The sequence below is a fragment of the Delphinus delphis genome, chromosome 1 (assembly GCF_949987515.2).
Source record: "Delphinus delphis chromosome 1, mDelDel1.2, whole genome shotgun sequence".
NCBI lineage: Eukaryota > Metazoa > Chordata > Mammalia > Artiodactyla > Delphinidae > Delphinus > Delphinus delphis.
This window is the reverse complement of record NC_082683.1, coordinates 7,561,359-7,576,234: the sequence shown is the minus strand read 5'-3', so window position 1 is coordinate 7,576,234 and position 14,876 is coordinate 7,561,359. Positions and strand designations below refer to the sequence as shown.

Genomic DNA, 14,876 nt, shown 5'->3' with positions numbered 1-14,876 from the left:
TTAAATACAACAATCCATAATTCATGAAAACAAGTGTTTATACTATAAAAATATGACCAATGTATTTGATAAAATACAAAAGAGGTTTCATTGAGATTGGAGAAATAAGATATGCAACATGAAAACGATAATATGGAAGTAAATGCCTCTATGTAAAAATATTGATTAAAAAAAAAAGTGAATCTGGGCTTCCCTGGTGGCGCAGCGGTTGAGAGTCCACCTGCCGATGCAGGGGACGCGGGTTCGTGCCCCGGTCAGAGAAGATCCCACATGCCGCGGAGCGGCTAGGCCCATGAGCCATGGCCACTGAGCCTGCGCGTCCGAAGCCTGTGCTCCGCAATGGGAGAGGTCACAACAGTGAGAGGCCCGCGTAAAAAAAAATACACACACACACACACACACAAAAAAAGTGAATCTATTTGATGAAGTTTAATGAGTTATCCAAAGATTCAATATTGTGTATAAGTAGAAACTTGTTAAAAATTTCAAGAAATTCTCTTAATGACATGGCATTAGAGTCAGACACATATCAATATTTTTTCCATTAAAACCTGAACATCGGTCTTTGATGAGCTTTCATACGGTTTTCTATAAGCTTGGTTCTAACCAAACGCTCTCCAGACATATACCCACCTGTACAGAGAAAGTCAGTGACAAACGAGGACCAGCTACAGGATTTGTGGGGCCTGGGGCCTAATAAAAATGCAGGGCCTCTTTCTCAAATGTCTTAAAAATTTCAAGACAGCAACAGCAGAGCATTCGACCAAGTGTGGGGCACTTCTGACTGCAGGTCACATGTCCGCGAAGCCAGCCCTGGTGACAAGTATAGACAGAGGTCTGACCAAAGACCCTGACCTAATGTGACCCTAGAAGAGTGCCTGGCAGATGACAGATGTGCATGATGATTTGTTTGGAAATCCGAGGAGTTCAGCTCCCAAAAAGACCCATAAAAGCAAAGGGCCATCTCATCTAGGCAGAAAATTTAACTAATTACCATGACACTATTACACATCTAGAATCTATGCCAAACACTGACAGGGAGCAAAGAAACAATGTGCACTGAATACACTTCACAAAGTTTAATTAGAAAGTTAATTAAGTCAAGGCCAGATATTCTCCATACTAGGACCCAAAAGAGACCTCTTTGCCCAGCCTGACTACTGTTTTCAAATGATGCTAAAGATACGGCAGCTGGTAAGCAGTTCGCACAGTGTCATCCCATTCAGAGATTCCCCTTCTCCAGCCCTGCAGGAGGGGACAGTCCCTTCAGAAGACAAAACACGTCATCTGACTTGAGCAGACTGAATCACCTCGTGTTTTGGGTTTTGGTCCTGATACGCAGCGTGTTTCTCCTGTCTGCACAGTTCCCTTCCTTTCAAACTTCCTCGCTCTTCCTTCACCCCCTTAGTACATGCAGGCCACCTGATCACTCCAGATTTTAGGAAAAAGGAAGAGGAGGTGTGCCAAGTGATAACACTGTGGCTTCACACAAAAGATGGCAGCTGGGGGGGAAGAGACTCTAGGAAGCTTAAGGGGCTGGGGGAGAGGATTCCAACCCAACCTTTCACACAAGCCTCAGCCTGTTTGCTACCTTAACAGGTAAGAGACCTCCTTTTATGCTCTCCGCATTGTTATGTGCGAAGGGCTCGGCAGGTGCTATATGAGCACCAACTAAAATTCTTACCATGTACAACTTAATCTTACTCTGGAAAAGAGAGCTAATTTGTCCCAGGAAGGGACATATGAGAGCTAATATGTCCCTACATGCTCTGCCAGGGCACTGCACTCAGCACTTTATGTATCACTGCAATTAATATGAAGAACAATGCCACGGATAGGTATGCAGACCCCCATTTTACAAGTGAGGAAACTGAGGCTCAGAAAGTACTTTGCCCGGGGTCATCCAACTGGTTGGTCCACCTAAAACCCAGGTACATCTGACTCTGAATTACAGCTCTGACAATAATGTTTCTTTCCAGTGCCTACCTTAACCTAACTAATGTAATTTTACGTAGTAACAGCAAAAACAAAACAAAAAACGATTGCAGCACAAGAACCGGGAGTCACGGAAAGATGCCTTGTAGTCAATTCGTGAACTCAGCCACTATTTACCGTGGGGCACCCTGTGTCAAGCCTCGTGCTAAGAGATGGATAAAAAACAGTGAAAACAAGAATAATCAGGGCTTATGCTGCAGTAGGAGATACGCCAAACAAATAGACAATTCCAACCAGTGTGATTAATATCAGGATAGGAGAAGCGATTTTAATGAAACACCTTTTCTGTTCTTCCTATTTCTCCTCAACTCCTCCTCCTCCAGCTTCTGCTCACTTACTGGTTTAGGAGCGTTTGGGGTTACACAGTTGGCTGTGCTCGATAATCACACGGCAAAACCTTTCAGACCCACAAACACCCACCAATATCAGAGATTTTTTCACCATCTCCAATGCTTCTTCAGTGCTTCTAAAAATTTTACAAGCAATTTCAAAGAGTGAATGTAACAGAGTTTGCCCAGAGTAAGAAATAACTGAAACATTTATCCTCACCACAGATTTTTCTAAATGTCAAAAATTCTGATCATCTTTACAGACTAACTCAAATCCTCCCAGAGCCCTTCCCAGATTTCCCCAGTCAGGATTCACTGCTCCATCAACCGTACTCCTTTACTTAAATATCTATTTCAGCCCTTGAGCTCTACTGGAGTTGGCTGTGTTCCTGTCTCCCCATTGCAGTACGAGCTCACTGAAGGTGAAGACCAGGTCTCACTCATATTTGAGACGGTATCTCCACACAGGTACCCCCAATACCCAGCAGAGAGTAAACATCCCACATATATTTGCTGAAACTACACAAACAAAATTAATATTTTATCATATACCTACTTGCCACTCTTTCTTAAATGTTTTAAAGATTAACTGTAGTATGATTCAGTGTGCCCAGATTATGGTTCAAAATTTACACTTGGAACTCTTCAGGCCCCAAACACCCTGCTAGGAATAATATACAAATCTACCTCCACACCTTTACTTCCTACCTCGGGAAAGAGAGGAACAGAGTAAAGAGTAAATATTTATTGAATGAATAAAGGAATTAGTGATCATAATAGGAAATGGTAAAAGATAAAATTTAAAAGGATATGTTCTGGGACTTCCCTAGTGGCACAGTGGTTAAGAATCCGCCTGCCAATGCGGGGGACACAGGTTCAAGCCCCTGGTCCGGGAAGATCCCACATGCCGCGGAGCAACTAAGCCCGTGCGCCACAACTACTGAGCCTGCGCTCTAGAGCCTGTGAGACACAACTACTGAGCCCACACGCCTAAAGCCCGTGCTCCGCAACAAGAGAAGCCACTGCAATGAGAAGCCCGCGCACTGCAACGAAGAGTAGCCCCTGCTCGCCGCAACTAGAGAAAGCCCGCACGCAGCAACAAAGCCCCAATGCAGCCATAAATAAATAAATAAATAGATAGATAGATATGTTCGCCAAATATCTTCTTCCCACTTTTTAAACCCATGGCTTCACAGTGTATGGATGGCTCCCCAGTATACCCCTGGAGCTGATACCTCACTCTGAGCTATGTACTCTCCCATCCCGTTCTGTCTTACTCTGTCTTGAACCTATTCAGCAATGAAATTGGTCTTGTTAAGGTCACTAATGACCTCCACGTTGCCAAATCCCATCGTTGAGTCTTGGTCTTCCTTTAATTTACTTTACTGGCATTCAACAGAGCTGAACACTGCCCTCCGTCATGAAACACTTTCTTCTCCTGGACACCAGAACTCCAGGCTCTCTTGTCTTTCCTTCTATCTCAGTGGCTATCCCTTGTCAGTTCTTTTCTGGGTCCTCTTTTTTTTTCTCTTTATTAATTAATTTATTTTTATTTAGTTTATTTTTGGCTGTGTTGGGTCTTTGTTGCTGCGCCCGGGCTTTCTCTAGTTATGGCGAGCAGGGGCTTCTCATCGGGGTGGCTTCTCTTGTTGCAGAGCACGGGCTCTAGGCACACAGGCTCAGTAGTTGTGGCTTGCGGGCTCTAGAGCACAGGCTCAGCAGTTGTGGCGCACAGGCTTAGCTGCTCCGCGGCATGTGGGATCTTCCCGGACCAGGGCTCGAACCCGTGTCCCCTGCATTGGCAAGTGGATTCTTAACCACTGCACCACCAGCGAAGCCATCTGGGTCCTCTTTCCTTCCCATCTCTAAATGCTGGAGAGGCTCAAGGCTCAGTCCTCTGACCTCCACTCTTCTATCTAGGCTCACTCCCTAGGTCATCTGTCCATTCTCATGATTTTAAATATACTGACAACGTCCTGATTGGTATCCCCAACCCCAGCCTTCTTCCTGAACTGCAAGCCCAACACACATCCAACAACCTACTTAACATCTCCAAGTGGACAAATAATAAACAGTATAACAAGAATATGATCAAAACAGATAGCTTAATTTCTCCCTCTAATCTCCTCTTTCTGTGTTCCCCACCTCAGTACAGAACAACTCCATTTTTCAAACTGTGAAGGCTAAAACTCTTGGCATCACTGTGGTAGAGATAGCTAGTTGCTTCCTCCTCCTATACATTCAGCCACCCTTGCATTTGGTTATGGCCACGTGACTAAGTTCTGGCCAAGGAGATGTAAGCAATGATGTGTGACATCTCTGATCATGCCCTTGACAGACGGGAACATGTCCTCCCCTTTGGTCCCCGAGGACTGGAATGCAGACGTGCGTGTAGGCACTGGAGCAGCCATCTTGGACTACAAGCTAGATGCCTCATACAGAGGATAACACAGCACTGAACAGAACTGGCTCCCTAGTGATCATGGAATTATTAAACCGGCTCTCAACCACCTACCCAGATTTTTACTTAAAAGACATATAAGCTTCTATCTTATTTAAACCATTATTATTTTGGATCTCTCTGCTGCAGCAATCAAACCAATACCTTAACTAATATATAGAATTTGGAACCTGGAAGTAATCAACCTAAACAGAATATAAATACGTGGCAGTGTTTTAGGGCTCAGCATGGGCACAGATATTGCAGGATGGAAGGCTGGTAACCTTGTTAGGCCACAATAAAACGTTTGGTAAAACCTGTGACACCTCAGAAAATAGCCTGCATGCCTGCACGGCCTACAATTCTAGGGGAACTGGTTGAACAATTCGGAATTTGGGTGTCTATTGGCTTCTTGCCACTTTAAGCAAGAAGTTCCGCAAGAATGAGACAGACTCAAGCTGCAGTTTGCCGATTTGCCTGCAGAGATAAAAGGGAAAACAGGTCTGCCTAAGGCACGTCCACAGTCTAGTCTAAGTTTGCTCAGAGTCTGGTAATTTGGGGATCAAGTAGGGTTGAAAAAGCCAACTCCTTCAGGCTCCTGAAAGAAACAAGCTGGAGACACTGTTCAGCCCCAGGAAGGGGATATTCTCCAATGACCTGGCCCCAAAGGACTGATTCAGGAACTCCCACCACTGCCAAGGCAGGGAGACCCCCTACCACAGCCTGGCAGGAGCTGACAATGGCTGTGGACCAGTGAGGGATCTGTACTCCCCATTCTTCCCTTTTCGAAATGGTAGTTATTTCCATGATTCTATCCTACTCCACCACAGCACATGGTGGGGCGGGGGCGCGGGGAGGGAACAGCAGCTGATAACCTGCATTTTAATCTAAAGGTTCCTGGATGGTACATCACCCAGAGATTCTGGACTCAACTGAAGGTTGCCTCTTCAGGAAAGCAGAGCGTGTGTTTTAGGTTTTGGAAGAAGGGTTTGAACAGAACAGCCTTCACTGTACTCCCCTTCTAACGTGAGAGAGCTTTTAGATGAGCATACAGCTACCCAGTAAGAACTGCAGTTCTCAGCTTCCCAGCCAGGAGCCGTGGCCACGTGACTTAGGTTCTAGCCAACGGGAGGTGAGCAGAAGTGAGTGATCTGTGCAACTTCCAAGCTGTGCCATTAACGAGGAGCATGACTTCTCCTTCCCTCTCCTCTCGTCCCTCTGGCTACAGTGCAGACAGACGTGGACCAAAAGATGGATGCCACACGTTAGGAGAGTTGGTACAACAGGACAGAAGGCGCCTGGGCCCCTAATGAGCGCGGAGCTGCCGCAGCAGCCCCAGCCTCCTACCCAGACTTCTATTTAGAGAGAAATAAACATCTATCTGGTTTAAGCAGCTGCTGTTTCGTGTCGTGCTATTTCAACTGTTACAACGGTCCACTCGATGACATCCCAGCTCAGATGGCCATTCTTGACTCCACTCCACATCCATCCCATCACCCAATCCTATTGGCTCTACCCACAAAATATCTGACCATCCTCTATCTGACCTTTTCTCACCTTCTCCACTACAAACCCTGGTCCTGGGACTCCTGCACTGGCCTCCTAACCTTTCTCTCCATTTTCACTCTTTCCCCCTTTATCTATTCTCTTCACAGCAGCCACAGTGATTCTTTTAAAACATAAATCAGGGACTTCCCTGGTGGTCCAGTGGTTAAGACTCCACACTCCCAATGCAGGGGGCCCGGGTTCGATCCCTGGTCAGGAAACTAGATCCCACATGCCACAACTAAGACCCGGCGCAGCCAAATAAACTAATTAATTAATAAATTTAAAAAAAACATAATTCAGAATGTAAGCCCCATGCAGGCAAGGATTTCTGCCTGTATTGTTCATTCATATATCCTCATGATCTAAAACAAAACTGGGCATATACCATATGTCATCAAATACAAAATGTCACTGACTGTAAACTGCACCGTTGTTTTTTGCACCACCAAGACAAAAAACTACTGTCCATTAAACCACAACAAAATACCTTAACAACAGACCAGGCCAGAGTAGTAATCAGTTACACCAGCCTCTCATTGCTTTGAAATTTCTTTCTGAGAAGGTGGAGTGTCTCTGACCTTCAATTGCATTGCCTGGGTGTAAAAGGCAGTCCTTCTAACTGTATGTTCAATTTCAAAATGTGACACAGCTTCAGAGACTTGTGGATTTCTGCCTTTCTACGGCTCCCTAATGCACTTGGTTGCTGCTTTGCAATAAAATATGAAATTGTGGTCATTCTTTCACCAACATTTTCTTTGTTTCCTTTACTAATATCAAATTGAGACCCCACTGCTATTTCCATTTCTCTCTGCATACAAAGTAACATATGCTTTCACTGCTAATCAAAGTGTAATTTGGGGGGAGGCATTTAAAATAGCAACTATATTTATCATGCACAGCATTTAATTGAAGGTACAACAACATGAACAGGTATAACCAGGTTTACACATAAACAGGAAATGACAACTTTCACAACTACCACGTGGCCAACCGTGATTACACCAAGAAGCATCCCAATTTCAAAGATGTGAAAATGTGAAGTAAAAAAAAAGGTTGGGGCACCTCAGAATTGATTGAAAGTCGCCTCCTAAAATTGCACACACTCCTCGCATTGCTCTCCATCCCTTTATAGCCTATTTTATTTTTCTCCGTGGCACTGTCACCAAATGACATCTTATGTGTATGTATTTGTTTATCACGTCTCCTCCCACTAGAAAGGAGCTCCATGCAAGCAAGGCTCGTGTGGTGTCTGACATGCAGCAAGTAAATGGCAAGTATCACTGAAGGAGCTGCTACAGAAGCTCTCTCCACCTGGACACACCACAAGTACCTTCTGAGAAAATGCATTCTGTGCCAAGCACAGGCCTGAAGACCCAAGGACCCGTTGTCAGAAGTCTTTCTGTCTTTTTCCCCTAAAAGAGTAGAGGGCTATTTGATAAGCTCCACTCTTAGCAATAACGAGGGCTTCCACTTCCCATCTCAAGAGGGACAATAAAAATGCTGCAACCATTACATCTGGCTGAGATTATTCCTATTTTGGAGGTAGTTTAGCAAAGGGATTAAGAACTCTGGGATCAGACTCTGGATTAGAATCCAGGTTCTACCACTTCCTCGTTGTCCACCTTTTGGCAAGTTAATTTCTATCAGCCTCAACTTTTTAATCTGTAAAACGGGGCTATTAATACCAACCTTGCTGAGCAAGTTAAGTGCTTAGCACATATTAAGAGCTTCATAAATATCAACTATTATCATTACCCTTCTCTGTTTCTTGGCTAAAATGAACAAAAAGGAGTGGAGAAGGGGCCTGGGAGGCAACATCCCACTCTCCTTCCAGGCTTGAGGAAGGAGAATCCTGGTTATCAAGTGAGTGTTAGCAATGATCTACTGGAAAAAAAGTGAGCTTAGGTCCTGAGGCCTGTTACAAAGAAAGAAAAGGTCAGAGATGGAGATGTTAAGAGCAGAAAGGCCAGGGCTGGCGCCTCTATGTCAGCTCATCTCTCAGTGGTCCAAAGGAACAAATCTGCTTTCTCCAAAATCTGCTCCTTGTCTGGAATTCCTTCTTTCTCCTCCAATGAAACCAAGGAGTCATCTTTTTCTTTCTTCCCCTGCGTCCACCTCTTTCACATCAAACTTATCATCAGAAGTGGGTTAACTTAGATCCTCAATATTTCTGATGTCTGCTCTCCTCCTTTCCCACTGCCAAGGCCTTGCCTGAGACTCCACTGCCTTGGTTCCCATAGCAACAGCAGCCACCTTCTTCCTATCCACCTTTGACACCCTTGCCAGTTATCTTTCGAATCCCTTAAAATCTCTCAAAGGCTTCTGATAGTCTTACTGAGAAAGTTCAAACTCCTAAGCATTTCTGAAAACCCTCGGAGACCTGGTGCCTGTCTGCCTGCGGCCACTCCCCCAGGCAAATCCTGTCTCCAGTCCCACTACTTCTTGTGGTTTCCTGAGCTCCCCAGTTTCACAGCCGGTTTCAAGAGCCCTTCGCATGAGCATCGCTTTTTCTTGAAAGTTTTCGCTAAGACGCTAAGCCAACAGGGCTCCCTTCTTGTTTTTCTTACTGTCTTGTGCATAGGTCCACAACAGCTCTTAGCACCCTGTATTGTAATTGCTGGACTCCCAGCTATCTCTATCTCTACCCATCCCCTAACCCCAGTTAAATAATTTCTTTAAGAAAAAGACTGTGTTTCTCCTAACCTACCTAACACATTGCTGGAAATGCACAGCATCTTTTGTTTTTAACATCTTTATTGGAGTTTAATTGCTTTACAATGGTGTGTTAGTTTCTGCTTTATAACAAAGTGAATCAGCTATACATATACATACATCCCCATATCTCCTCCTTCTTGCGTCTCCCTCCCACCCTCCCTATCCCACCCCTCTAGGTGGTCACAAAGCAACAGCATCTTTTTTTTTTTAATTTTAATTTTTATTTTTTGCGGTATGCGGTCCTCTCACTGTTGTGGCCTCTCCCGTTGCGGAGCACAGGCTCCGGACGAGCACTGGCTCAGCGGCCATGGCTCACGGGCCCAGTCGCTCCGCAGTATGTGGGATCCTCCCGGACCGGGGCACGAACCCGTGTCCCCTGCATCGGCAGGCGGACTCTCAACCACTGCGCCCACCAGGGAAGCCCCAACAGCATCTTTTTAAAAAATGTTTGCTGAGTGAATGATTTTGGAGGGGTGTGATGAGAGTCAGCACCAAAAAGACTAGGAACTTGATCACATCATGAATGAATTCATAAAAAACAACACTTTTACAGAAAAACTATGCAGATCAAGCATGTTAGTAGGATATTTATGTAGAAGCTGTGGTGAATTTATTGGCAGTTGTTGGGCAGTAAAATACAGTAAAAAGAGCTTTTAGATCAGGAACCCTGGGTTTGAATTCCAATTCTGTCACTTCTAAGCCAGGGCACTATGGACTTAACCTAATTCTCAGCTGCTTCACCTATAAAACAAGGAAAATTTAAGGAACTGCTGGACTGCACTGTTTTATCAAATGAGACAATGGTTGTAAAATGCCTGGCACAGAGCAGGTTTCTAAGACTGCTAATAAATGTTGGTCCCTTTCCACTGAAAAAACACTGCTAAAATGTCCAAGGTCATATATTCTGCATTTGGGAAGGAAGACAACTTCTAAAACCTTGACCACACCCTGAATCCCAGCCAGCCCTCTTGAAGATGAACTAGGTCATACAGATTTTGCAAAAAAAAAAAAAAAGAAAATCATTTCAATGAAAACACATCATCACCATAGTTGAAAACCAGTTTAAAATACCTGCCCTACTCAGAGCATCATTTTGGTATTAAAAAAAAAACAAAAAAACACATGAGCAGGGTACAGAATGAATGAAATGTAAACAATGATGCCTTGAAATGCAGGCTCCTGAAGAGAATAAACTTAGTCATGGATCTGCTCTATACAGCAAAGGGCTCATTGTAATGTGCTATATAAACAGCACTGAAGTTAAAGAAATACTCTACTTAGAAAGCACAAGAGAAGAAAAGTACAAGAATTCAAGGTGATCTATAAGAGGGACCAAAAAGTACCCATAATGTAAAATCTTCTAAAGCTACTACCCTGGTTATAGCAGGCTCTATTTTTCATGGACTACATTTTCATATATTTTCATTTTGCTAAAATATGAAACTCTGTCATACCTAATTTAGATTGAAAGATCAATGTCTTGATTGTTTACACCCTGAGATACATGTTTGAGTTTTCAATAATATAAATTATTATTTTCTAACCAAATAAATGTCAACTACCCTATCTGTGACACAAGTTTCCACCAATAGAGTAACAATAAGGCAAAAGTTCTGGAAATGTCTCTGTTGAGAACTGTTCACCTAATCCCAGAATTACAGGAAATGGATTAAAAAAAACTTAAGCTTCTTCCCCGTAAAATATTTGTTTTAGATTATGCTGAGAGTAAAATTACCAGTTATTGAACTGTCCCTTTGTGTTCAGGCCAACTAATTTGTTGAACATAATTTTATATTGATCTTATATTAGTGAATTTAATTTTTCACATTTATTTTAATATTTTGTTGACCTTGAAAAATGTCTATCTCCTCCACAATGATTATATTTGTTCCATATATGGTAAAAAAAAAAAAAGTTAATACCTTCCTCAAGGACTGGACAAAGTGAAGAGCTACAGTTCAGATTATACAGTTCTTTAACCGGTCTGTATGCTTTAATGGTTTTCTTAGTGAAAACTCAAGTATGTAAAAACTTCTAAACCAGGAACAATTTAAAGAATGTCAAGAAAAAAAGTAATTTCTGGAGGTAAAAAACTCACTAAAAAACTCTCTGCCTTAAGAGAAATGATCCACTAGCATTAATGTTAAAGAAAAAAGGGGGTGCACTTTAAAAAAACTACACAAAACAAAGTGCCTCTAAGAGGATCTCTTGATAGTTCCTACCTGAATCAAAGAAATTGTTCAATATTCTTCTAATTTAAGATTACACTATTGATGTATTTAGAAAACAAAATCAGTAACAAAGAATGGGCAATCCTGACTTTCCAAAAAGCCAGGTATCAAAACCAACAAAATTATTTGCTTCCTTTCCTATGTGACCCTTAACCCACCACTTGCCTGCCTCATCTCTGGAGAATTTTAGTCCCTAGGTAAATATACTGACTGCTCTGCAGCTAAAACTGAAGCATGGAAGTTTTACAGTACAACCAACCTGATGGATGACTACTTTCATAATACTGTAGAGAAGTTTTACATGAACTGTGGAAGAAATGGTAGGTGGAAGAGAATGAGGCCAGCAGGGGTCCTGAAAGGGAAGCTCCCTATTTGTAAAAAAAAAAGAAGGGAAAAGTCAACAGAGTCACAGGAAAATCCTGGTACCCTAAATGCCACTTTTTCTTATTATTATTAAATAATCTTGAAAACATCAAGAAGGGGATCTGTAAGACTCCTTTCAGAAATGATAATAGGGGGAATTTTCAAAGTCATTTGCTTCCATTTGCTTCCTGTTCAGTGTCTGTTACAACAAAACACAAATTTGAAAGGGGCAAAAACTAGAAAAAGGCATAATGAAAGAGGAGTATACCAGAAGCCATTAGTGGTCTGTTAAATTGCTAGAATTTAACTGTAATTCACGAAGCTATTGAGAAGATGCATATTTTGTTAAATATCAAAGAATCTGTCTGTAGACCACCCCCAAACACATATGTAATGTTTAATTAACTTATACAGTGAAATGCCACACATACTTGGGATTTCAAATCCTTTAAAAACATACACCTATACATTATGATTCCTCCCAAAATTATTCTTTAGATCTCTGCAGTAAGGCGCGCGCGCGCACACGCACATGCGCGACCGCGCGCGTATACACACACACACACACACACACACACACACACACAACTTGATGTAAATCTAGCCCTTTTTGCTTAAATACCCTGAAGGAAAGAATGAAAGCCTCAGTATGCTCTCCTCTTCTTTAGACCCTAAAAGAAGACTCGAAAAGAGGCAAATGGAGTTCAGGATGGAAAAAGAAGGCAAAGGAATACAAGAGAATACAACCGGAGACCCTCTGAGGGACTCATTTAATTCTTAGAAAATGTCATCTCCATTCCTGCCCAAAGGCCAGGCACCACTGGCGCAATATCAACCCTATCCAAAGCGCCAAAGAGTTGCCAACTAATCTCCCAAGGTGTCCCCCAACCTCCTCACCTCATCAGCGCTCAGCTCCTCCATCGCTTTCCTCTTAATGGTGAAAGGCGTTAAGGAGAGATCTTCTGTTCTTTGAGACCAGGGCGGGAGGAGAGTGGAAGGTGTCTATCGGGCTGTCTGGTCCCCCGAATGGGGGAGGTTTCAGAACTGCATAGTCAGAGGTTAAAAAATAAGAACACGAGAGGCAGTGAAATGCCTTGGCGTCGGTCACTCCAATTGCCCCAGAGACTCCTACAGCTGCTTACGCCACGAGCAGCCTCCTTTGACCGCCACTGCTGCTGCTACAGGGTTACCGTAAGGCGCCACTTTTTACCCTCTGCTTCCCAGGTTACCCAGACTAGGGAGCTCGGTCTCCAGCTCTCCTCGTGCCCGGAGCCTACTGTGTCTTCGTGGTGGTGGCGCGGCAGCTGCGCCTCCTCCAGCAGATCGTGCTCTCCTTCCAACCCTTTCCCCCTGGCGGGAAGTGTTCAACTGCAGAGTGGGTGCCCCGAGGCAAGGCGACCCCAGAGCCGCCCAGGCAGAGCCCAGCACTGAGGAGAGAAGCTCCTCCCCTCCCAAAGCAGGCCGGCCACGCCCCGCCTCCACGCCGGAGCCTGGGCAAGGGGGAGGGGGAGGACCGAACTCGCGATGTTCTGGCTGGAAGAGTAAATCCTCCTACCCCTCCACCCCTACTCTTACCCCCTCGCCCCACCAAGTATTATTCATCAAAACAACAGGGCGGCCATCTTTGAAAGGGATCACGTGACCCCGTCAGACAGGCGGGGTTTCTGGCCCCAGGACGAGGCAGCCAATGGGCCGCGGTCGTCGCGCGGCCGATTTCCTCTCTCCTGAGTCTCCTCCCGCCTCCGCCCCACCCTCTCCCCGGCAGCCGCGCGGGGCGGGGGGAGGGGCGAGCGGGGCCGCCGGCGGACCGGCCGAGCGCGGGGGGCGGGGCGGAGAGTTGCCATGGCGACGGCACGGGGAGCGGTGCGCGGGCCCGGCCCAGGTTGGTTCCCGGGAGGGCCACGTGGGCGGGCGATGGCGGAGGCCGCGGGGCACGGGGCCTGCAGACAACGGAAAGATTGGCCAGAAGGGGACTCCCGCCCGCGACCCGGGCCCACAGCGCCTCCCTTGTTCCCAGGCTTTTCTCTTTAGCGGCTCACAAACGCCTCTCGACTGTCCACGATGCCGCCCAAACGAACTAAAAGAAACGGAAAACGTCTCCTTTCTGCGATGCGCGTTCTCTACCAGCCTGACCGCTCACATTCTGCAAAACCTTTCTACGTAGACTCTTCCTCCTCCGCAAGGAAAGCCCATTTGGAAGAAAACTTTAACACAAGCAGAACTTCATTTCATTTCACTTTGTTCTTTTAGAGAGATAATTTATGATTTTTTTTTTAAAGTGTGTTCCAAATTTGAAAGTATAAATGGGTTTGAGACCCAGAAAACTTTGAAGTGCATACACAAACACAAGGAAGACTTGTGGAGCCAAGGAAAAGAAACCATCGTCCTCACCTGGACAAGAATACAAAAAAAATTTTAATTGAAATGTGTGTGATCAAAACATCGTATTAGTTTTAACGTGTACAGCATAATGATTTGACATACGTATATATTGGGAAATGATTACCACAATATGTTAACACCCATCACCACACATACTTGTTTTTTTGTTTTTTGTTTTTCTTGGAATGAGCACTTTAAAGAGTTATTCGCTTAGCAACTTTAAAATATATGATACAGTATTGTTGACTATAGTCCCAATGCTGTACATGACACCCACAGGACTTCTTGTAACTGAGTTTGTACCTTTTGACCACCTTCACCATTTTGCCCACGCACTATCCCCCTCTGGCAACCACAAATCTGTTCTCTGAAGAATGCAAATATTTTATAATATACAAGTCTAAACAGTGGTCAATGTTTAACAGTGTCATGAAATTCCAGATTTTGCCACCTACGAAGAATGTAATGTATGGGATGGTTTACTTAACCATAATATTACAGATTGCATTCCAGAATTAAAAGTCACAATTTTTTTTCCTGCTACTTACTTAAAATAGTAACCTGACAACCAGATATGTAAGGAATTTGTAAGTAAAATTAGACCACTGCTGACTTTACATATTATCTGCTCTCCAGGAAAGGAATTCTGTGTAAGCCAGAATTTAGACGCCTGTTGACATTGATATCAGTACATTTACTTCTTTTTTTAAACGTGGTCATTGCCATGTAATGCGTATTCCATACAATTCACCCATTTAAAGTGTACGATGGTTGTAGAATATTCACAGTTATCAACCATCATCACTAATTCCAGAACATTTCATCACCCCAGAAAGAAACCCTGTACCTGTTAACAGTCACTCCCCATTCTCC

General features: G+C 44.1%; 1 protein-coding gene across 4 annotated transcripts in view; it reads right to left on the bottom strand.

The window, feature by feature from the left end:
• The window catches only part of UBE4B (ubiquitination factor E4B), a 111,151-nt gene extending 97,912 nt beyond the window's left edge, over window positions 1–13,239 (bottom strand). For 2 of the 4 annotated variants that reach the window (XM_060013887.1, XM_060013858.1), the window contains exon 1: window positions 12,519–13,185. In XM_060013887.1, the coding sequence (XP_059869870.1) occupies window positions 12,519–12,542 (24 nt within the window). In that variant the 5' untranslated portion in view covers window positions 12,543–13,185. The other 2 variants (XM_060013875.1, XM_060013867.1) reach the window with 2 other exon arrangements.
• Window positions 13,240–14,876: the final 1,637 nt, after the last annotated feature.